Raw genomic sequence first — 24944 nt, forward strand, 5'->3', positions numbered from 1 at the left:
GGGAGCGGAGCTGCTGCTGCTGCTGCGTCGGTCGGTCGGTCGGTTTGGACAGGAGGAGCTGGAGAGAGCGCACCGGCTCGGCGCACGAATCCGCTTGCCCGTTTTTTCTTTTCTTTCTCTCTCCCGAGTCAGCCGCGTCTCGTATCGGATGCTGGATGCACACCGTCCCCGCGTCGACAGCACACCTCCGACATGGACAGCTTAGGCAGCCGCTGTAAGATTGTGGTGGTTGGGGACACGCAGTGTGGGAAAACGGCACTGTTGCACGTTTTTGCCAAGGACTGCTATCCAGAGGTAGGTCCTGCCAGAAGTCTGAACTTGGTGTTTGTTTTTAATCCTGCAGAGGAGGCAGGTAGTTTGTGATAATAAAATGTATACATGTAACTTCAGCACTTGTTCAGCAGCTTCAGCACACCTGCCCAAAGACAGACGTGTTGAAACAGGGAAGGTGTGTGTGTGTGTGTGTGTGGGGGGGGGCACAAAGCTGTAAAATCTTGTAATGTCTAAATTGACTTTTATTGTGTCTGCACTGCTGCCCACAAAAGTTCAAGGCGTTGTCTTCGTGTGTTGGAGAATCACTGTGTTTCTCTAATGTCCCCAAATGGGATTTGCAGCAGTGGATTAGCTGTGAAATGTCTCCTCCAGTATTTAGTTGGGCAGCTGCTTTGTTTGAAATATGAAATTCCCACCTGTTTGCTCCCTGAAGCCCTTGGCTGTGTAAACACTGGCTTATCTTGTCCTCTTTTAATTGGATAACTAATATAAATCCCTTTATTTTCAGAACTACGTGCCCACGGTGTTCGAAAACTACACAGCCAGTTTTGAGATAGACAAGCAGCGGATCGAGCTGAATATGTGGGACACGTCAGGTAAGATAAGACAGCTTCATGTCTCCGTCTGCACCGTCTCTGACATCAAATCAATCCACTGCCAGTCCCCCCATGGGGCCCGTCCACCGTGGGGGGACTGACTCTCCTCTCCAACTTCTGCAGCAGTCGCTCCTTTGACAAATGACTTTGACACCGAGCCGGCTTCAGATAGATGTCTTTTGTTTTTAAGGCTTTTTTTTTTTTTTTTTTTTTTTTTTTTTGAAGCTTAGAGCATTCTGCTGTTTATGATTGTTGTGTTTGCTTCAAACTTCAGTGCCCCCCCCCCCATGTGTCTTAGGTCTGGTCCACTGTGGATGGCTGGTGCTCTGTCCAGGGTCAGGAGACTGCAGTGGGGTGTGTGTGTGGGGAGGGCAGGGGGGGCATGGATAACTTAGACAGGAAGTGCCTCTTCCTCTCTAACTGCCCTGTTTATGTGTTTTCATCCAAGAAAGACAAATGTATCAGGCCAGATAAGAGAGACACTGTCTGCTTGTGTAATGAAGAGCCCGTCTGAGCTCAGACGAGCTTCCAGTCCGATGCTTTGCTTCTTTTTTCCCTTTTAGTCATTAATTAATGTAAAGAGGGTAATATTTCCACGGTTTGCACAGCTGGATCTGCCCCCCTCCCCCCCCCAAACACACACACTCACCTCCGTCATTAACCCCATTCATTATGGTTTCAACTGAGAGTTTTAGTGACTTTTCCATCCTTCAGGTAATAAAAACATCAGATTCCATCACGCTCCAAATAACAACCGTTTGTGACATCAGCGCGAACACGTCGAAGGGAGAGAAGTTGGTGCCATCCAATGGGAATTGCTCTGAAAACAATCGATGCTTTGTTTGGTCAATGATCTTTTGTATGCGTCTGAAACGGCGTCTTGCCAGGGAAAGCAGTATGGCGGTATAGTCTTGGTTACCAGGCGGCGAGCTGCAACAGTGAGGCTCTGTGCTCCATTTTCACCTCAGGCTTGTCAGCATGGATGGAAGCCCTCAGCTTCTCGGTCATCTCAGGCTGGAGGCTGGTGCCAGCTAACTGCCCCACGACATGGCCAACCAATCCTCTTCGGGGAAATTCCTTTTTTACCGTAAACATTCCCACTAAACCCCAAAAAACTGTCTTCTGGGAAAGACGATGGGAGTATTTTTATGTTGCACGGTCAGTTAGTGGAAGAATGTTGTTTTTCCTCGGACCTCGTGTCAACCCTGTTAGTAAATCAGCTTTGGCCTGTCAGTCAGGGGTCGGGCTCCTCTGGGGCTCGGGGGTTCCTTATCTGTGGGCTCTGACAGTCTAACGATGCAGTGGGAATGTTGTGCTTCTGTCCGTCTTTAAAACCTTAAACCACCTTTTGGCAGCGTTCATCTTTAATCTTCAGCCAGGAAACGCCCGCCCCCACAAACAAACATGACGTCACCCGAACCCACAGGACAAACTGTGTGTGTGTGTGTTTGTGTGTGTGTGTGTGTGTGTTCAGGGGTCCTTGTGTGGTGGGGCATTATTCACTGATTCACAGCAAACACAGATGTTCGTATTATCTCTCAACAAGAAAAATAATTGGCTCACACTTGTGTTATGAAAAAGCCTTTCATCTGAAGAAAATAATATGTTTCACATCGTTCCTGCTTTCCCCCGTCTCTTCTTTCAGCTCCTTCATTCTAGCTGTGTTTTTCTTTTCGGTAATTTCCTCTCATATAGCACCAGTTCAGCACCCAGGCTCTTGGGGCTCATTCACACTTTCAGACTCAAATCAATTTATTTCAGCGGCGTTGCTGCAATCAGTGGATTTAACGACGCATTTGAAGCGACAAGATGTGACACACTTTGTAAGGGAAGTTTAACCGTGGTCAAAATTCAGCCACTTGCAAACCCGTCTTGACTGCTCTGACCTTTTGAGGGAACAGAGAGCCGCAGAGTTGGAACTAGAATAGCTGTGTGACGCCGACAGAGCTTCCTTTACTTTCTACTCCACCGTGAACACACAAACTAAAAGTGGCTTCCCACCTGACCCGCGAGTACGCCTACCTTGCTTCTCCCAGAGGATGTGGAAATAAATTTCACTCTACCAGCTTCTGTTGGGACAGCTACAGTCCGCTGGTTTGCTTTCGACTTGACATTTGCATCAGTCAATCCTCTGTTTGCTCTTCCGAAGCCAAGAGTGATTCCATTCCAGATATACGGCTGTTTTGTTTTTTTTTTTTTTCTTGACAACGAAGGCTTCAGCCTCCACACATAAAGTATTGTCTCCGTTTTAATTGCTGGTGAAGTCTGCCTGCTGTGGTCTGGCTCCCTTCATAAAGCTTTATTGATCGCTATCCCCAGCGAAGCTCTTTAAACAGCTTGCGTTTTGCGTGGTTCGCATTTCTCCAACATGGTTAGATGTTTAAAAAAAAAAAAAGACTCCCGGCATTCATTGGAGCAGTGAGGAAGTCAACCATTGATTACTCTGATTTAATTAATTCTTGTTCTTCCGCCGGTTCTGGTCCTTGCAGGATGGGGCAGAATTGGGATGCGGTGGCGGCGAGGTGTTTGTCTAATAGAGGTCATTACTGAAACGGTTTGTCCGTACACGCGTGTGTTTGTCTTAGATTTCCCTGAACGATTGAGTGTTTTCAGGTCTTGTGGCCAGAGGGCAACTTTCTCCTGCACTTTGTATTCTGACCTGCGCTCGGCCCCGACCAGATGCACAATTAAATCAGTTAGAAAGCGGCCGAATGGAATTCAAATCGGAGAGATCGGCGTTGCGCATCTGTGTTACTCCTCTGAGCAGCCGTGTGGTGATAGATGGTGTATCCTGTATCTGTGTCTTCACTGACCTTTAGGGGTCAGAAAGAAGTTGTTTAGGGGCCTTTAGGTTCTACTGTTGGAGCCCATTTGGTGTTCAGTAAGTCTGGATTTTCACGCAGCTTGAGGCATCAGTGCACTCTTCTCTCTTTTCCCAGTATGGCAAAGGGTGCCTGGGGGAGATTATTCCCTCCAGCTTTGGCCTCCGCCTACAAAGCCACCAAGAGGTCAATGAGCTGTTAAGTCCACGTCAGGACAGGCTGGGTTTCCCCGAACTGAGTGCAGCAGTACGTTCACGTCTCTTTCTGACCTGATTCTCACATGAAAACTGGAACTCTGTGTAGTCATGCTGAAGTGAGCTTTCAAGTGGCAATCCACAGGAATCTTGTTTTTCTTTCTTCTTTCACTGACAACATTGCACTAATCTCTCTCTCTTTTTCTACACACTGTACTTTCCCCCACTTTTAGGAACAACAAAACAAAATAACTTGTCATTCAAACCACATGCCTATCACTTTCATCCTGAGTGTTACTGTGGGTTTTATCTGAGGTTCTACTTCTTTGTCTGATCAGCATCATCAGCTAGTGGTTCCCAGATTTAACTGCTCTGTTTTTTTTTTCTCCTTCTATTTATTTCCAAACAAAGAGCTGCTTCTGGGAACATGAAAAGCATCACTTGCTGTGCAGTGGAGGATTTTATATTTTTATTTTTATTTTTTTTTGCACAACAGTAACTGGAAAAGCTTTTAATGAACCAGCTACAGGTTGAAGCTGTTGCAGTTACTGTTGTGCACAGCCAGTGTCAGTGCAAAAGAAAAAAAAAAAAAAATCCTCCACTGCACAGCAAGATGTTTCAGACAAAGAAGTAGAACCTCAGATAAAATCCACAGTAACACTCAAAAAAGCAAAAGCAATGACACAATAGAATGAAGGAGAAAAGGGAGCGGTGACATTCGTTTTTTTATTTTTTAAGACTCTCTGACATTTTTCAAATAAATAATAAGAAATAAATTCCCCAATTTCCCCCAGTACTGAAAAAAACAAAGTCAGGGAGATTCTTAAATAATAATGAGACATCTTTTTATGTTTTGCTGTGGCTCATCTGATGTGACAAAGCTGTCCCGCTTTTTCACAATGAGAGGTGTGATTGTTTTTGTCTTGAGGGGTGATAACAACACACTACAAGTGTGTAACACAACTCAGCACTCACTTGGGAGTCACAGCCTGCTGCGTCCCCTTCCTCCCTTTTGCAGAAACCCTTCCACCATCCCCGCTGTCGTTATTCACTTTCAACTCCACATTCTGGGAGCGCCGGACCAGTTTGAGCATCCAGAGGCCTGTAAGAACACGGCTGAGTTCACTGGCCTTTTTCTTCCTCTATTACACAATGAGGGAACCACAACCACAACTCCAACCGCACAGCCAAAATAAAACCTCCTCCCTTTTTTTTTTTTTTCCCTCGCCTGTCAAACCAGCAGCTCAGCGGAGCCGGAGGATGCTCAAAAAGCGCCGTCAGACCTGATTGGGTCTGAGCGTGTTGATCACAGGAGACATCATCTGCTCTTGTTTGTCCGTTTGGCCTCTGCTTTAAATAATAACAACAACAAAATGAGATTTTCGGTTTCTTTCCAACAATTTCCAGTGTGAGGATTATTTCTGAGGCCCGTTCCAACCTGCTGCAAAGCCAGCTGCATATTCCGCCACAGACTGTGAATGTCTTTTTGTTTATTTTTGACAGCATCCTGAAGGGAAGGTGACGATATCCCTTCACCTGCTGTTTGCAAGCTATGAATGTATGCACACAGCTGAAAGCCCAGAAAGTCGTTCTTACTCTGTGCCTCACCAGCCCAGGGCAATAACTGCCTGAGCGAAACCTGTTTTGATGATGCATAGAAGGCTGCAAGGCGCTTACCCCCACGCCGCCCCTCCCTGGCGCTGGTGGGAAGAACGCCTGCATGACAGTTTCGGGTAATGAGTAAACAGAAGAGCAAGGTTGGTGGAAGTGTAGAATAACCTGCCCCTGTCTCAGTAATTAAACAAAAATAACACACCGAAGAAGCTCAAAGTGTCTCTGAACCAACCAGCCCGTCTTGAAATGTTACATCGCGATGGCTCTTATTAGGGCTGCCAATGATCAGATTTATTATTAATTAATTAAAAGATTTCATCTAGAAATGTCAGTGTCAATGTGAAATAGCATAAAATGAGAAAAAAGGAGCTCATTAGTCGTTTTTTTTTTTTTTTTTATGTCAGAGTATCTTTGGGTTTTGGACAGTGGGTCACACAAAACAAGATGTCACCTTGTACTTAAATCTTAATTTGCCTTTGGCAGGATGGAAACTGGGTGGCGTTGGTGCTGCAGTGGTTCACACTGCAGCAAAAAGGTTGGGAATAAATCAAGAAGTAGGGACATTTAAGACACTTTTCCAACCTGGAATCTATATTCACTATTTTAGACAATCTGCAGTGAACGCACATATTTCTTGTTTTCCATTTGGTTGTTAAGTGCGAGGACAAAGAAGAATTGAGCACATTGTAATACTGCTGTTGGGCTTTTGCAATTGGTGCAATGATTGGAAACAAGATTGCATCTTTGTGCCAATTCTCAAATCTCCATTCTCTCACAGTGAATATCCTCTGGGCCTCTCCACGACTCCCCAGCCCTCTGGCATCAGGTTTGGCATGAGCCTGTCTGGGCAGGCTGCACCTGATAATCCCACAGATTACAATCTCTGGTCAGACCCACAGAGATGCCTCACATGTTTGAAATCAAACAAACAATGCTGCGTGGTGAAGTGGATGAGCAGCTTTACTGTTTCAGTGCTGCAAATGATACACATCTAGGATTTTAGGAAACAGATCGCAGATAATGGGGGTGAAAATGTGAATACGTTTCAGCGTAACAATGCAATGGAGAGATGGGTGGATGTAACAATGACAATTTGCTTTGGAGCCCCTAAAACCCAGGTTTTCCGTTCAGCAATGACAAAAATGCTGCACTCTCAGACGTGATTGCATTAAACCCAACTGACACCTGCAGAAAAGCAGATGTGTACGTACATCCCATTATAAATAACTAATTATTTCAACATCACAAGAACAAATCCCCTCTGTGCTCAAGGCATTTCCATTTCTCTCTTCTCCTCATTTTGAATAGTGATGTCCTCATGCACAGCGCTGCACTTGATTGCACCCTCACTCCCTGAGTGGGTTTTTGTGACATTATGGAAACTCTGGAGGACTGCAGTCCTAGCTACAAGGGCTGGATAGCTTGGTTCTCGAGCAGGCAAGCAGCTGCACTCCATCCCTGGAGCTCAGCTCTTCGTGAATCATCGTCTCCGAATTTTACACAAAGGGTCAACAGGCTGAGGAGGAAGCGGCTGCCCGTATGTTGCGGCAGCTACAGGAGACGGAGAGACAAAGGAAATAACAGCAGGGGAAGAATTCCTTCGTAGAAGGAATAACCTTCCATGAAGGTGGATGGTCAGTTACCTTTTTCCCCCCGTGCTGTTTATTTATCCTCCTTTCTTTTCCATTTCTGATAAGCCATTAGTCAGGGAGGCTGCCGGAGCGCAGCGTTGAGGTCACTGGCAGTCAGAGGCCGTGCTAAGCAAGGGGGTGGGGAGAGATGCTGCATGAGAGCCGACCAGCAGCACTGACATGAACGCACGGACTGTAATTACCAGAGAATATCTGCTCTCCTCAGTGATACCGCCAAACACGCTCACACTCAGACACCGATGCTTGCACAGAGAAACACAGGAGTCCCATCTTTACACGGAAACACAATGTTGATGTTGTGAACCGTCCAATGTCCACCTGCCCGTACACAATAAATCGAGCATGTTGGAGGATGCAGCACTGCTGTTTTTTTGTGAGCACCTTCCTGTCAGAAGAGCCCCTAAACGCGGCCGCAGCTACACATTCCTCCGTCGCATCTCGACCTCCCATGCACTGTCAGTTTAATGCTGAGCACTCGGCAAAAGTGTATAATCTGCTTAAATACCATGTCCGCTGCTGAACGGCACTGCTCGCTGCAGATAGGTCGTGTATGGCTTTTACTTAGCTAATGTGCTGCTGGAATAATCAAAGTGATAAGTTATTAGGGACCGAACGCTCACTGGACAGAATTAAAAGAAGTCCTTTGGTGCGTTGGAAAGAAAAAGCACTTAAGGCTTTTGATGAGCTCGCTCTGACTCAGATTACAAGCCTCGTCTTAAACCCTGCCATGCTGAGCCGCTAACAGAGGAAAATTTAGCTTATAATGACTGACAGAGAAAAGAGGAATAAAAATGAAGATCTGAAGTGTTTTGTTGGCAAGCATAAAAAGCAGCAAGGAAATGCAAAGGTGCAGATATGAGAATACATTGATATCATACCAGAGATACACAACACTGACATTATCGCCACCAGCTGATGTGTCTCTCTTCAGGCTAGTTAATATTCATTTGATAGAAATCCATCCATTTCCCTCCAGAATTGACCTTTGAAACTGTGCCTGTGATTCATTTTTGAAAATAGAATTGAAAAGACAAAAATGTCGCATTTTAAAAAAAAACTTGAATATACAAGGGACAAAAAAGGTTCAGAAGTGAGCGTCAGAACTATCCACATGAGAGCTGAACGCAGGTTATATACTTACATAGAACGATGGATGGAATCTAATTTTATTCATCAACTTTATCTGTTTTATGTTGTAAAGTTTCAGGCTTACTTCCTGTGAAAAATGTAACTTGAACCAGTGTGGACCATATTTGTGTGAGCTCCTGCACGTGTTCACATTGTCGGTTAATTCATCGTTATTGGAAAAATATTGACTGGAGCTGCTGTGATTAACGTGGGTTTGGAGTTGAAACGCTTTGTCGAGTGACAGCGAACTGGATGAAGCAGCTGAAGAAAAGAAAAAACGCGTTTGTGTGACTGATGTGCCTGAGTGCATGTATACGTGTGCTGGCATGTGTGTGATTGAGTTGGGGGGGGGAGGGGGTGGCGGGCAGCGTACAGGAATTCCAACAGTGCTGACCCCGTGACCCCCATCCATTTGTTTCTCAGCTGATCAGAAGCGTAATGGGGGGCTGATGAGGGGCTGCGGCACAATGAGGCTGGAAGTCGCAGCCGGTGCCTCGTCCACTGGGCACAAAGATTGAGTGAGGGCTTTGAGTGAGGAGAGCACAGGTTTTGGGGGGGGGGTTGTTATTAGAGCAGCAAGTGCTCACTATAATGAAATCCAGGACAGAAGGAGAAGTGCACATCTGTGCTTTTCTGACCCCCACCCACCACGGCTTTGTGTTGTAAAGGAGGTTTGCCACTCGCACCCTTGGGACCTGACCCACACCCGGGTCCTTGGGGAGGCAGCCAACTGTGTCACAATTTCAAACTGCTGCAGCCTTCGTGTTTTATGTTCGCCTCTCACATGCACATACAAATGGCAAAATAAAACGGTGCTATAAAGGATTTAATGCAGTGACTTTTGTCTGTTTGTGCTTTTTTATTGTGCGACCTTTCTGTTCACTGACCTGAAGTAACCTAATCTACGGCAGGAAGCAGAGGAATCCTTTGACACTAGAGGAAGTTATTGATCCTAAATGGAGTTGCTACAAGAGCACATGGACTTGACTGTGTTTGACAGTTTCTCAGTTGCAATTCAACCTTTTTGTTTCATAAAGACTAACACGCCAGCAACCACCACTTTGTGAGTTTGGCAGCTTTTCTGGTCGACTGCTGTGACTGCTCCGACCTCGACAATTTACAGCGAAGTTCTCCATCCACGCTTTTAGTCACAAGCTTCATCCCCAAAAGGTCTCATGTGAAACCGCCTCTAATCGCACTTCCCCATTAAAATCTCAGTCTGAAAGTGTGTGTGTGATCAGCTGTAGAGCCGGTCATGCTGCAGCGGACAGGAGGGATCTGCTCTATGATCTCTACCAGCTTCTGATCGGAGTTTGCCGGTTGCTCCTGGAGCGACATTTAAAACTAAACTTTGGATCTCTCTCTCTCTCGTTAGATTGCATCTTTTTGGACATCTTTTTAAAAAAACAGCTGAAGATCTCCTTATTTAGGCTTCTGTTGATTTAGCTTTTTGTCTGTATGGGTAGTGTGTTTCATCTCCTCTGTCATCTCTGCTGGGGGAAGATCTCCAAATAAGTGAAGCATTTGAGCTTTATTTACATTATTTACTGAAGAGGCTCATGCACACGCGCCTACAGGCCAGTGAACTGTTCAGGTTCATTCTGAATTAATAAACAGACAGCTCAGCACGTAGTGATTTGTTATCATACTTCAATTTGAATTCATGTCAGCATTTGATTTATTTCAGTCAAACAGGAACTGATGTAATTTTTATTTCAAAGAAAACTATTTATTATATATAAATAATGAGTGCATAATAAAGCCTTTCGTCTCCAGGGTGTCGTTCACGTGTCTGGAAAATTGGCTTTACAAAGAGAGACGCAAATGAACTGTAAACAAAGACATTAGTCCGTCAGTCGTCCAGGCGGACAGGAAACCCACCCAGGGAACTGTGGCTCTGTGCGTTTTCTGCCGGTCAGCTCCCTCCGCTGAGTGCAACACAACCCGATGTGGTGCCAGCTTTGATCAGCCCACTTCAAACAGCCACACTGACTGGCTGTGCTGCTCCCTCTGGCCCCCCCACCTCCACGGTGGGGGTGGGAAAAAAAAAAAAACTCTCGGCATCAGTCGGCACACAACTGAGCAAAAGAGGATACAGGGAGAGAGGCTGTCTTTCACCTCCATGTTTCCCCCCCCACCTCAGATGCACCTCACTCACACACTCGACAGAGCTCATCACTTATGGATGACTTTATTTATAAACAAGATCCTGTGTGCTCCTGCTGCTGCTTTTGTGGAAGTGAAATTGCACTTGAAGTAGAGCCATTTTTCCCTGGTGGGTCCCTGAGGGAGGTTTGGGGGGGGGGCAGATGCCTTTCCTTCTCCACTCTCATGCTTCTTTTCGTTCACAATCCCAAGTAGCTTCCACGTGAATACTCTCACTTCGTCTTTGGTAGCAGACAGACGACTCACCACGGACAGACGAGCCGCCATTTCTGTTATTATAAGTTTTAATGAAAATCCTCGAGCAGGTCTACAAGTCTCCAAAAGGAGAGAGAGAAGGTGATCGAGGAGCGGGAATGATGTGATCCCTGCCTTTTTTTTTTTTTTTTACATGTGGAAATGAATCTAAAGAAATAAAAAATGTGACTACTGTGAGGTGAGGGGAGTCTGAGGGGAGGCAGATTTTCAGAGTAGGGTTCATCGTGGCTCAGTAATCACCGCTGCATGGTCAAAGAGCTGGAGTGGGTGTGTTTAACATTGGCACTGAACTTCAAACAGTCTGGCGGGTTGTCAGAGGATTCTGAAAAACAGAGCTGCAAAACAACTAAAATATTCAAAGCGGCTTTAAAAAAAAAAAAAAAAAAGATTTACATCTTTGCTAGTCAGAGGTGCTGTTAAGAAGCCGCTGGCTCAGAGAACGACCTTTTTACCGCAGATTTTTAGCCAAACGTTTTCTCCCCATCTGCTTAAAAATTTGCCCAATTAGAAGAGCTGCAGAAAGCAGGCCGGCCTGTTGCCGACTGCTGCGGACTTTGGGAACGACAGGACGGCATGGCACACTCAGGATCAATCAGGTTGTCTGCATGATCTGCTGGGAATGACAGATTGCTCGCATCTGCTTTTGTGGTGCAGAGCTGATATGATGCTGCGTCCTGGCAAACATTTTTTTATTTTGTTGGATGACGCTGTGATTTTTTTTTTTTTTTGCCTGATGCCCTTTGCAATCAGCCCAGTGGCCTGATTGGAGTGAATCGTGTACAAATAATACCGTTTTGAAGCTAAATACAATGTTTCACTGTTTAATTAGATTTTTATATGAATGTCCCTTTAAAAAGTGGGGGCTCCTACAAACACGGGGCCGGATAGATGGGCTCCTGAAGTCCTTTTGTCCTATGTGATCAACACATCAGTTATTCCATCTCTCCTCTCTCCTTCCTTTGTAAAAAGAAACTTCCTTCTGGTTTTACGTGTTTATGTGGACCAACCAGACAAAAACAAGTCTGTGCTGGGGATATTAGAACCAGCTGGAGTCCTCTGCTGATTGGTTTGAGCAGTGAAAGAGGTTGTGCAACGAACAAATAATCCTTAATTCAGCTTCTGGTGTTCTTGAAGTAACTCCTGTCTATTTGTGTGTGTTTTTGTTTTGTTTTTTAGTTATGTTATTTGCCGACTCTTGTCCAGTCAGCTGCTCCTTTGACGAGGCCCAACAGTTGTGTAGTGACAGGCCCGGAGCATGAGGGAACACAGTTACAGATAAAAACAGGTTTTGTGTGTCCTTCCCGTATGCAGGCAGCAGGCGTTCGCAGCTACTTGACTTCCTCACACAAACAAGCTTTCACGTTAGAACGTCTAAACACGTCCAACGTCTCGCAGGAATTGAGACTTTCACCACCAGAAGTAGAGAATCTAAAGTCATTTCTCAGACAAGAGGGAGCGGGGGGTCCAAACTGAGACTTTCTGATTGTTGATACAAAGAATATATAGATTGACAGAAGAAGTGCGTGACCGAGGAAGCACAGTGAGCTTGAAAGCCAAGCGCAGCGTGAACCAGAGTCTTCGACGCACTGAGGGATCAAACAACAGGAGATGGAACATAAAGCTATTTCATGACTGAGTGTGTCTCTGTTATCATCAAAAAAAAAAAAAAAAAAAAAGGCGCTGGGGGTCGAGGAGAAGCTGAAAAGGGACACGCGTCTCCATCTTTCTGAGAGGTGGTGTTGGGGTAGCATGGGGCTGAACTCAGCAGCAGATCTGAGAACATGCTCGACGGCCTGCAGAAGGCTTCAGCGCCTTCCGGGGGAAACGTGAGCGGGCTTCGATCGATATCCCCCATGTGAATGCTGCAGAAATGGAGGTTAATGGCTATTAACCCAGCATCACCTCCACTGTCCCGCCCGTGTGCTAACGCCTTCGACAGGTTGACACAACCATCTCTATAACGGATCAGCAGTGCGTTTGTGTACACTTGTATAACCTATGTGTCACGCTGACCAACCAAAGACATAAGCCTGACTAGAGTGCAAGCCAGCTGAGGTTGCTTCACTGCAGGCTTCCTAATGGATTCTGTCACTGGACTTGATTTTTCTCTCAGACTCGCTGCCTTTAAGCTTCTTATAGAAGGCCACAGCATGTGTTGATTATATCAGCGCTGTAAATGGTCTGTTTGTGTCTTTTGCTGCGACGTATTAAATCAGTACAACATGTCATGGTGTAATCTTGAGGTCGCGGTTGAGGTCGGAGCAGGAATATTCCTGGACACTGGACGTGTCTTTGTGGGGAAAAGAAAGAGTGCATTTATTTAAAAAAAACAAAGCAAAAAACAAACTGATCGATGGCTGAGCTGTTGAGGAATATAGGCATGGAACTCCAATCCATATTAATCCCATCAAACCAAGAATAACATCTTTGAATTATCAAGCTGTTTAGATACTGCACTACCTCCTGTCCTGTTCATTTCCGGCAGTCTTTTACATAAAACATAAACAGATCTCTGTGATCTTCCACACGTCGGGATAAATATATTTTTGTGTCTGAGACACTCAGACACTGCAGCAATTTGCTTCTGCTCACAGTTTGCCATATTAAATAGGAAAAGGAATTCCAGACAGAAGAGTTGTGTGGCCGACTACGACAAGCTAGTTAGCTCCCAAAATATAAGAGAGTGCACCAGTGATTTTTGTATTTTATTTTTTTAAAATTGTGATTAAAGGGGCACTTCAGTGATTTAGCCGCAGGGGAACTTTGAAAAAGAATGATCAAAATTGAAGCAGCAGTGGCCGAGACAGTCTGACTTTTTAATCCCTGGTATGTGTCAAGCTTCAAAAACATTGGATCTCCCACAGAGCTGATCAATCCATCACAGCGAAGCTCAAGTCTGCATTAATATTTGTCACATTATTATGAGGTATTGAAAATCAATCTGCCGTTACACTGCAAGACCAAGCAATGACAATGTAACACTGACCGAAATTAATTCATGCTGTATCTTCACTGTGATGGATTACACAACTCAAACAAGTTTCAAGAGTCTGCTAATTGGTTTTTCTTATCACGCAGAAATGAATGGAAACTAATGGCTGTCTGGAACGCGATGAGGATTTTGGTGTATAATTCTTATCATCCAAAACTTTTAAAAACTGAAAATACACATTTGGTGCCAAAACTTAAAACAGATGGGTTTTGGTTTTTCTTGCATGTGCTTGTCTTCATAAACGGCTGATTAAAAAGCTGTCCAATAAAAATAAAGTTAGCCTTGAATAATATACAAAACACCATATGGACAAGTGAAATAAGAAGCCAATGACCAACAAAAAAAATATTCAGATTTAGACAGAGATTCACACACACCTAAGGAACCATTAACGAGCTGCCAATCGACATAAACAAATACAGGATGCTAACTGCGCAAACATCTGTTACGTCTCAATTCTGTTGCACAACTCTCCTCACCCGAGTCTGCCACAAGGCGTCTTAGACATTTCCTCCTCTAACCAACTTGATGCCCTCTCACCTTGACGGCAGCAGCGGCGGGCGAGGCACAGCCCCGACTGGGGAAAGTCTTTTTACAAGGATGTAAATGTAAAGGCGTTTTCCAACCACACTTTTCTGTTTGTTCACTTTTTACGTGGGGGGAAAACCAAGTTTAAAAACTGTTTCCACACAAAACACGTAGAAGGCTAGTTTATACAACCGGCCGCCGCACCCCCCCCCCCCCCCCCCCCCCCCACCACACCACACCACAGCGGAACAGTGCGTAGGGTCATAGTTACTCCACCTCCGTCTTTATGGGTGTCTTTGCAGCAGCCAGCCTCTGTTTATCTCCGTTTGAGAAGAACCCTGATGATGGTGAAGCCATAAAAATTCACGGCTCACGCCCGACTCTGAGCAAATGAAAAATCTGCAGAACCTCTTAAAAGATGGAGCACCAACCGCTCTTCTTTTCTCCTTTTTAGACACTTCTACTTGTCTGAGCGCCGGAGTCATTAGCCTCCGCGATCCGCTCGCTCTCCTGCTCTCGTCCTCCATGCTTCCTTTCAGGGACCTCACAATGAAGCCATTTGCATCTCTCCAGGTTGCTACGATACTCAGTCACCCCAACTTAAAATGTTTTTGCCTTTTGCTTTGAAGGTGAATTTGAACAGGAAAACAGCTGCAGGACAAAGAAAGAAAGACGGTTGTGTGTTGTGTTAAATGTGTTACTTTCCTAAGAGACTAACTCAATCACAGTAACTGCTTTTGTTTAGTTGGCGATTTGGTGCCTTTTAAGTCAGCGTCCCCCCCCCACAACTAACTTCTTCCTTTGTTTATGTGCATGTCTGTATGGCCTAATGAGGCTGTTACTTGCCATCGACTCCCTGCCATATCTGTATGAACAACTCAGAGAGCCCCGAGGCAAAGACCCCCCTTCCTCACTCATAATGGTTTATTTATCTGCATCTGCAAGGAACATGCAACAAACAGAGAGAAAATTCCTCCTGCGATTCTACAGATTAGTGCGCCGAAGACTGGGAGGCTTTGTTAGATACGGACACGCGCTCAGTTTGTGTTTTGTTGTTAGGTTTATTTAATTGTTTGTGGACATGGACGTCCTGACTAAAGGTTCGAATGAGCAGATAAAGAGCTGTCATGTTTCAGACGGGCCGTCCCTATGAGGCGGCAGGCGCGTCAGGGGACGGGAGGCATAAATGAAGTCATCCCATACACCCCCAAGCCTTATTACTGTATATTAGCGCTTCACTAAGTTTCTGTCAGCCTCAGCGTCCTCTGGGATATTTCTGGCCTTTGAGGAAGCTCGACTGATGGCTGGCGAGCCGGGCTTTCCTCCCACCTCTGTCACCTCTGCTTGGCGGAGCCTTCTTGCATGGCGCTGCAGCACGGCTTAGCACTAATCAGCCCCTTGGAACTAAAAGACAGATTCCTCACTTTTCACCATGAGGGATCGCTGGTGCTAAATCAGGCTAATGCTGATGTTCCTGAGCAGGGTTGGTGGAGGGGGGGGGGGGTGTTTTATGCCTGTCCTTGGCACTGCACGGCAGGGTCCCGCTCCTTGCCAGGCGTGATGGTTTTTAGTGGTTCTTGCCAGGCTGTGTGCCGCCCCCCCCCCCCCCCCCCCTCCCACCAATCCATCTCATCCTGCCTCTGTCTGAAATTCAATTGACCTTTTGTTCCACCTTGCAGTGAATGGGCGCTGGCCTGCTCGACCAGTAGCCAAGTCAGAGAGCCTTCATACCTCTTTATTTGATCTGTCCTGCCGAGTCCAGGGCTTTCATTACCTACCACCCCCCCCCCCACACACACACTTCTTTCTCTCTCTTTTATCTCTAGTCGTGCCTCTTTGCCGGTAAAATAGGGGGCGAACGCATTTCGGTCTTTGAGGTGATGTATTTTACAGTGAGGATAGAACTTTTCCTCCTCATGTTCTTGATTGTTATGGTGATTGGCTCTTATTTGTGCCTGCTTGCAGCACTTTTTCTCCTCTACTCTCCCCTCAGAGGACTTTTTTTTTTTTCCCCCTTTCTCCTGACTTTTCTAGAAGTGCTGAGGTAGCCTCCATGTCGCTCAGGGGCAAAAGGAACTCTGCATTGCCATGCTGGTGACGAAGGCCTGTTGTGACCGTGACCTGCCAATCATTTTGATCTGTGGGATTGACAAATTGATCCCAATGGCCTCATTCCAGACGCTAATTACTCCTTAAGTCCAACAAGCACGATTGTCTCAACTTTCCTTCATCCGACATCACCCCGCCCCCCCTTCATCTGGAATCTGTGTTAATTCCCCCAGGTTGCTCCTCTCATCATCTCATGCCTCTACACCCGTGCCCTCGTGGCGGTGTCAAAGTCATTAAATCTTTTCTGTCCCGGCTGCACCCTCACATGCTCCTTTCTTCTTCAGCCCTAACCTCAGTACAAGTCTGCTGCACTGTGATACATACTAAAGACCGACTTCAGCAGCTACAGCACCTCATGTGTGACCACCACCAATCAGAGCTTGCTGTTGTACAGCGTGGGCTTTGCTGAGTGTTGGATTTAGCATCTGTGTGCGTGTATGTGTGTGTGTGTGTGTGTGTGTGTGTTCATCTTTCACACCAGTGCAAAACAGCAATCTTGTGTTGATAAGCTGAGAAAAAACTAAACTAAAACTAATTTATCTAATAAAGTGTTACTTTTTCTATTTAATTGAAAATATAACAGTATTTTTTTTTTTTTGCACATAATTTTGCAGAGGTTGTTAACAGGTAACATCACATGATACAGTGGACCCAAACATGCCCGTTAATATAACCTCCAATTACAGAAGGATCTGTGGTTTAACCAAAGGGAGGGAAAAAAACTGTATGATCACAATTTGATCCATTGGGGCTTTTAAAAGTTACCGAGGGTGAGGTGGAGGTCAGATCTGACTCGTTAGAATGAGCCAGATGTATTGCAAAGCAATAGCCACTTCTCTTCTAAAGCAATCAGTGATATACAGTATGTGTTTCGAACATGGCCACAAAAGGCTACATATTTCTGTTGATTGCAGGGGGAGGTAATGTGTATCAGCACTCGTATCGATGCCGTGACAAAAGGAGCAGAAAAAAAAAGGTGTGCAAACAGATGGACCAAACAAAACCTGTTTAAAAACATCTGAAAAGAAATTGGTATCAAATATGTTTGGCATTCAAGGTATTTGTTAGGCCTCGACAACATTTTGATGAAACACTGGATGTAAACACGAGTGTTTCACTGATGCGGAGGCACAAAAAGCATCAATCTTTAATAGACAGCCTGTGATTTAGTAGCGGCGACGACGTGGAGCTTTGTGCTGAGCAGAGAGGAAGCAGGTCACCGTAGCACAGCCAGCTGAATGCTAAAGGCTACGGGCCACGTGCAGCTATTGTCATTGTCTTGTTCCATCATTAACAAAGAGAACTTAGTAATGCTGAAAGAGGCTGTAGCTCCATTGTGCAGACTCCATTCGCTCAGCTAAACAAAGGCACTCAGTGCTTTAACAAGGCCAACTGCCTGTTGTGTCAGATCTGGCATGCAGCACAGAAACAGCAACTAAAAAGATAATCTGTAATTATCATAATCACTCTGTGACCTGAAGGGGTTAAATGCAATAGGGCACAAAGTGTGATTCACAAATTTACGTACATGTTTAGCAACTGCAAATGTAAAAAGGGGTGATCATCGCTAAACCTCTGAGTCTTTACAGAGTCATGGTGCTGTTACTATCAAAGGGAGTTCAGGTCTGCTCTGGCAGCTGGGGGAGGCTGGGGGAGGCAGGAGAGTGGATGCCCACAGCCACAGCCACATTTCCCAGAGAGCCCAGATATTTTTACAAGCCTCCTAATGAGAGCTGTAAGAGAGCAGGAGCTGTGTAACTGAGCAGCTTGAGAAAGTGGAGAGGCGCCACTCTGCCTTCAGATTTGATCAAGGTATAGGAGTGCATATGAATCTCATATATTCGTGGAGAAAATGCAGATTTTTAAAACCAGGGACCATTTGAAAGGGAAAAGGGAGGAGTATGAGTCGAGAGAATTAAAGGGTTCAACCTTTAGTTTGCCCTTTGCGCTGGCATTCACTGTCGTTTCAGGTTGATTATGGATCGTGTGCATACGTCCTCCGGTCTTCAACCCACTATAATTCACATTTTGTGTGTGTGTGCGTGTACGTCCGAGTAACCCCTCGACATTCCTCATGAAGCACTGAAAATAAAGGGAGGCCACAGCTGTGTGGAAAGCCAAAGATACTCAAATGTTTAAGACTTATTTGCATCTGCAAAGCAAAAACTGGCAAAGTCAAACTGCAGTGTCACAGCTCCCGTTTTAACGGGCTACTCGTGTATTAATGACCTTTCCATCACCTTCCTGTATGGCTCCACTGGACAGAAGGGGACAGACGGAGCCATATGGTGGAGATGAAGGATCTCATGGGGTTAAATCAAGTTAAAAACAAGCACCCTCCCGAATTTCTCAGAAGACTTCATGACCTTATGCCATATGTTATTGTGTGTGTCCACAGGTTCCTCTTATTATGACAACGTGAGGCCGCTGGCGTATCCCGATTCGGACGCTGTTCTCATCTGTTTTGACATCAGTCGCCCAGAGACTTTGGACAGTGTCATAAAGAAGGTCAGTCAGTTTTTTTTTTTTTTTTTTTTAACTCATCATCTATCTATTAGATCAGCATTTAATACCTGATTATGGGGAACCAACAGCAAAACAAAAAAATATTTTTTTCCAAATTAGGCTCTCGTATCAACTCAGATTTCTATGCCGGCAGCAGTTTCTGCTTTCAAGGCTCCACAATGGAGCGGAGCAGAGCAGCACAGAGTTGAGAGCTCGTTCCTTTATCTCATCACAGTGGCCACGGCCACTTGACCCACATCCCTCAAAGGACCAGAAGGTCAGGTTGAAGAATGAGGAGAGAGGCTTTGCTGCCGGGTGGGTTTCAGAGGAATATCAAATATGCAAATTGGCCACACCAGCTGTAGCAAAGAGCTGATGCACAGTGAGTGAAAGGGATCATTTGGAAAGAAGGTGGCAGCCAACATCTGTAAGTTGGTTTACGGTTCTGATGTTGTTACTGAGCGGTGGCGGTTCAGGGTGGTTCTGGCTCGGCGAGGTTGTGGTCACGGTTGTGTCTTTACAGCCAGCGGCATTCTTTGCAGCGCACACTGTGAAATACCTCTTGCACATGTAGACACACAACTTAATTGGTTTTGTTTGCACACATGCGTGTCACATAAGGCAGGCCCACGCCTTTCAGCGGTCTCTCATCTTGAAACCATGTGTCTGCCTTTGAACTGCGGGGGCCCGGGACAGTTCCCATGGCTGACGCGTTGACGTGTTTAGTGGTCTGAGGGGAGCAGCTAAAATGCTCCTGCAGACTTTGTAGATCTAACCCGAGACACCTTTTTTAAAAACCCACAAATATCCCGCAGGCCTCTGTGCGCTCTGTCAACAAGGGGAAGCAGAGCTGCCGTCAGGCTTGTGGTTTTCCCATGAATCCCTCGGCGGGGGGTCGCCCTGACCCCTGACCTGCAACTGTCACCTCGGTAATCTCTGAAACCCGGGGGCACATGGAAAACCTGTTGCACAATCACAATCCCAAATTAGACTCTTGACCTCCAGGAACCAGGGGGGTCACAGAGGTTTCTGGATGACAGCTGGGGGAGGAGAGAGGGTTAAACAATCAAAGCTTTTGATTGGATGTTATCGGCAGAACAGGGACGGGATCCAAAGGTCAAAGGCTGTCTTCATCCTGAAAGATGAATGGGCACCCTTCAGGGCCGCTGTTGTGTATTTGTGCCACGGGGGTGCAGACACCATGTTGCTTCGTCTGAGTCATGGTGGTTTTTGGAGGGAATACTTCTCAACCTTTTCTGACCAAACCCTGAAATAGATTTTCTGATGCAGTCTAAGTGAGGAAAGTAACACACTGGAGGTTTTGCATGAACCTAAATCAAATCTCTGTGAGTGGAGCTGTCAAACTTTTTTTTTTTTTTAGATGATTTCTCATGTTGTGTAATGAAAATTTCCTCTTTCAGTGAAATGCTGTCATTATGAAAAAAAAATAGCGCTTTACTCAGTGTTTTTACTTTGAGTTGAAATAATCAGCCAGTCAATTAAATGTTCGTTGGATAGAAAATTGAAAACTCTCAATTTTCAGCCACTCGGTTGTGAAGATTATTATTTTTTTTTTTTGTTTGTTTTTTGTTTTGTGTGGAAGCAAATTTAAGGTATTTTTGGTGTCAAGGTCAAACAAAGCAAACAGTGCAAAGACATCGCCTTGCACTAAGTTTAATCAACAACGAAAATGACTTTCTAACACTTCTTTTGATTATTCTCGACATTAACCTTTTGATTGATTCATTTCATTTATCAATTATTCATGTCTATTATGATTCCCCAGCGCTCAAGGTGATGTCCTCAAATTGCTTTTTTCCACCCAGTCAACAGCTAAAACTGGAACCAGTCAGTTTATAGTCAAATAAAACAAACCTTTTATAGACTTAAAAGGAAAAATATCGAGGCTACAATGTCGATATATTCAGTTATTAAAAGTTATTTTATAAAAGGGCATTTTAAGGTCCCTTTAATAACAAATGTCTTTTATTGTGGAGCATTAATCTTAAACTTTCCAAAAAGCCATAATTTTCTCGCTGATTGTGTCTCCACAGTGGCAAGGGGAGACGCAAGAGTTTTGTCCCAACGCCAAAGTGGTGCTGGTCGGCTGTAAACTGGACATGAGGACGGACGTCAACACCCTGAGGGAACTGTCCAAGCAGCGGCTCATCCCTGTCACCCACGAGCAGGTGAGGACTATCACACAGTGATAACTGAAGAAAGGAGGGGGGGGAAATAATGGAAGAGGGGCCCGGCGATGGTGCCCTGGGAAGACAGACAGATTTGAAAACAACAACGGATGCAGAAAATAAATTAGAAAGCAATCCAGCGATATGTGATTTTTATTTTTTCATTTTTTTCCACTTCATCCATCCATCTTGGATCAGAAGTGGCATTGGTTCTCTGAGGCGGGGGGAAAGGGGGGGGGGGGGGGGGGGGGCTGGTCTCGTAGGAAAGGAGTGTTCGAGGAGGCTCATGCAACACAATCAACAACACAGAATAAGAGCTGTGTGAAACCCCCTTCGGGGACGTGTTGCTGGAGTTGGCATTTTGACCGAAATTTCGCTGACAAGCGAAGTAAGGAAGAGGCACAGCTGGTTAGAGGAGTTTATGTCAGGGGACACTAGCCCCCCAACCCCCCAACCCCCCAACCCAATCCCCCTGAAATGAAATGTTGGCACAGATTTAGGGGGGTTTTGAAATCGCAGGATGAATAGAAAAACAGACGTTGATAAATGAATGAGGCCTTTTATCACAAGCCGCCGTGACCTCTAAGCCAAGGGGACGGGGAGAGGAGGGGATGATAAACTGTTGTGTAAATCTGTGAATTTTAATCAGCTTTCAGCGTGTTCATTTCGTGCTCTCCTCGTGTTGGACATAGAAAAAGGTGGAGGGTTTTTTTTCCCCATCGCACAAAAGCTCCCAGAACAAAGGAGGTTTTTTTTTTTTTTGTTTGTTTTTCTTTTTATATGGCTGCAGACTGAGAGCACGCCAAGGGCTGAAGCATGCAAAAAAAAAAAACCAAAAAAAAAAAACTGCTACTGAAAAACAGACAGTTCGTGTAAATAAAGTATATAAACAAAAGATGGAGCACTAATGTAAAATAGCTGGGGACCATTTGTGGCCAGACCGACATTACACTATTGTTTCGCCGACTTCTCAGCGGTCGCTCTGGTTCGGGGGAGCTACTGTTGCTGCCTCTAATGTGCCCAGAAAAATGTGTGCTGCGCAGCAGATGCCAAAGCTGTGAACATTAAACATTCTGGAGCTCTAATCCAATAGCCTGCATTGTTATCCTGTTGTTGATCTTATATTGAATTTTAACACAGCTGAGGAGTCGCCGGCGAGATTGACCAGTGGGTGAACTCCGGACATTTTTTTTTTTCCCCCCCTACTGCTTGTTACGTCAGTCTCTACCTTGGTCAACCCCCCCCCCCCCCCACTCGACCCGCCCGCTCTCTCCCACTGCTGCCTCTGGTGAATCTAAATCTGTCGTTCCATCTAATGAGGACCTCATTACTTCTTATTTGCAGCTTGCTTCACAGCCGAGATAAAAATCGAATCTCATCCTCCATAGCTGAAAAGCTCTCTCTGTGTTCAACAGCAGGAAGAGTTCATGGCCACGGGAAATACAGTCATGTATCCTCCATTACCAAACTTCGCATGAATGAGGGCTTTTAAGGCTGATCATGAAACCGAGATTAGGAAAGCGACCCTGAAAGCTCAAAGCACCGCTTTAGAAAACAAAAGGAAATTCAGGAAAATTTGTCCCTTCCACTTGACGACATGTGGCCCGGTAACGCAGATAACAGTGGACATGTTCTTTGGAGACGTGGAAAAATGATGAACTTGCACTTCGGAAATGGCAGAGCACGGCGTAGCCAGGTTCATTGCTTTTCACTGTGCCCTGAAGAAAATTCAGCATTGTGAGTTGAGTTGTGCTCATTTGCGTGGCTGTGTTGTGAGCATTTGCAGCACAGGTGTTGTCAAATTGATCCTGTTTCCTGAATTTGCGTTTGATTTCTTAAGCTGCAGTGTGCTGAACTCCGTAAATGAGGCTGCACAGTGGCGTTCAGAGGGATGTTAAAATTACATCTGTGTATGATTTGATCTCAGGCAAACAATTTACAGTCTCAATTAAGTGGGTATATTGTAACATCACTCAGGGGGGAGCTGTAGTGCCGGAAGACTTCAGTCTCTTCCCCCTAAATAGCTGCATAGATGGTGTCAGCGCCTGCCCGGTGGGCTCAGTGCTGATCTGTTACCGGAGCATTTACATTATTCATGCCTCAGATGGAGGCGCTTCATTTGTCTCCAGACATGTTTAGGTCATTGGCATTCAGTCTCCGGCCCAGAGCCGCATCTTTGTCTCAGGAAGGCCGCCTCTGTCAGGGTGGTTTAGCCTGCTTCGTGCCAAAGGCTGTACAACTTCTGTTTTCTCCTCAAAGAGCTCACAAAGCACCTCGATGTGCAGTAAACACATTTAACATGGTCGATAAAAGCCTGAGAACACAAACATACCAGGGAGGACATGGCGTCACGGTCAGGAAAAGTTTGATAACCCGTTCCATGAAGCCTCCTTCTTGCCAATGATCTCTTCTCTTCTGCTCGTTCCTTTTGTGTTGCAGGGCAGCACGATAGCGCGACAGATGGGGGCGGTGGCCTACGTGGAGTGCACCTCCAAGGTTTCAGAGAACAGCGTTCGAGACGTGTTCCACATCACCACGCTGGCGTCGGTCCGACGGCCGCACAAGCCGCAACTAAAACGCAGCAGTTCCCGCCGGGGCCTGAAGCGAGTTTCGCAGCTCCCGCTGCCGCCCCTACCAGGTCGGACTGAGCAAATGGACCAGGCCCCGGCCATGAGGAAGGACCGGGCCAAGAGCTGCGTGCTCATGTAGGGACCCGTTATTCTAAATATATATATGTATATACATAAACACAGAAATATATAACAGAGGAGGTCTATTTATTGTTTTTCATTGTTGGTTTTTCCTCATATTTTCATTTTTTTGCACTGCAGAGGAGTGAGGGGGGGGGAAACTAAACACCGCGCTGTGAAAACAAATGCTTTGGATTTTTTTTTTTTTTTTTTTGGTGTGTTGCCTGTGTGCATATTTTCTAAGCTGTTTACATATTTGTGTTGTTTCGAAATGTTGGCAAATTGGACTAACTCCCCGGACCTGAGGAAGCTGGGATAGCGGAAGTGCCGTCTGGCTCTGGGTGTTAAAGAGGAATGAGCTTCCTGAAAGATCTCTAATAAGAGCATGATGACGGCGGCCGAGTGGGGAGAGCGGAGTGTGTATATGTGTGTGTGAGAGGAGAGGCGTGTTGGAGCAGGGCACCTGATGATGAAGCCTGTTGTTTTTAAAGCCGTCGTCGCTGAGCAGGCACGAGGACTAATTGTCTGGCTGTGTACGGTCTGAAGTTGCTTCCCGTTGCCATAAATGAGAGGAAAACCTGTATGTGCAACCGTGCTGAAAAGGGATTAGTTGAATGATGGCTCAAACCAAACTTTAGGAGCTAAAAATGAGATTTTGTCAAACTGAGTGTTTGAGTATTACTACCACAAGTGCATTTTTAAGGAAAAAGTCACAACATATCGGATTTTTATTTTTGCTCATTCTAACACTATTTTTCTCATCAACAACTCCCAAATGTGTCAGACTGATTCACTGAAGTTAATGCTGTTGTCGCCACTTTCGAGATGTTTCTTTGTGGGAAAATAAAGTGATAAAATGTTAGGGCTATTTTGTTGTACTTTCACTAAACTCTAAAATAAAGCAGCAGCTTGACTGTAAAGGGAGAAGACCATTTCTGACTGAAGTTCACTTCTTTCTTTTTTCTTTTTTTAAGAGAAAGATCACGCAGTTATCACATTACAACTTGTCCTACGAAGATCGGACGCTGCTTCCCTCATCCAGCCTTTGAAAGCCGTATTTATGAATAATATTGCTCAATTTCCTGCAGGACAACATGAGCGTGCAAGTCATAAACAGCGGTGCAGACTGAGGAATGAGTCAGTCTCAAGGTAATGCCGTGTGTACACCTTACTTGACCTCTCAGCTGCCAAAACAAAATTGAGCCGCAATGCAGCAGCAACCTGAGCACAA

At 45.4% G+C, this 24944-nt stretch overlaps 1 protein-coding gene across 1 annotated transcript; it reads left to right on the forward strand.

The window, feature by feature from the left end:
- On the forward strand, positions 1–24645 carry rnd2 (Rho family GTPase 2). The gene is made up of 5 exons (XM_029507868.1): positions 1–294; positions 782–869; positions 18728–18837; positions 20889–21023; positions 23463–24645. Exons 1-5 carry the CDS (start codon positions 193–195, stop codon positions 23730–23732), a joined length of 705 nt encoding a protein of 234 aa, XP_029363728.1. The 5' UTR covers positions 1–192; the 3' UTR covers positions 23733–24645.
- The last annotated feature ends 299 nt before the right edge of the window (positions 24646–24944 follow it).

This window comes from Echeneis naucrates, chromosome 8 (assembly GCF_900963305.1).
Source record: "Echeneis naucrates chromosome 8, fEcheNa1.1, whole genome shotgun sequence".
NCBI classification, from domain to species: domain Eukaryota; kingdom Metazoa; phylum Chordata; class Actinopteri; order Carangiformes; family Echeneidae; genus Echeneis; species Echeneis naucrates.

Coding starts and splice junctions, on each gene's coding strand:
- rnd2 (XM_029507868.1), top strand. CDS start 193: ATGGACAGCTTAGGCAGCCGCTGTAAGATTGTGGTGGTTGGGGACACG. Junction 295..781: donor CCAAGGACTGCTATCCAGAG/GTAGGTCCTGCC, acceptor CTTTATTTTCAG/AACTACGTGCCCACGGTGTT. Junction 870..18,727: donor GAATATGTGGGACACGTCAG/GTAAGATAAGAC, acceptor GTGTGTCCACAG/GTTCCTCTTATTATGACAAC.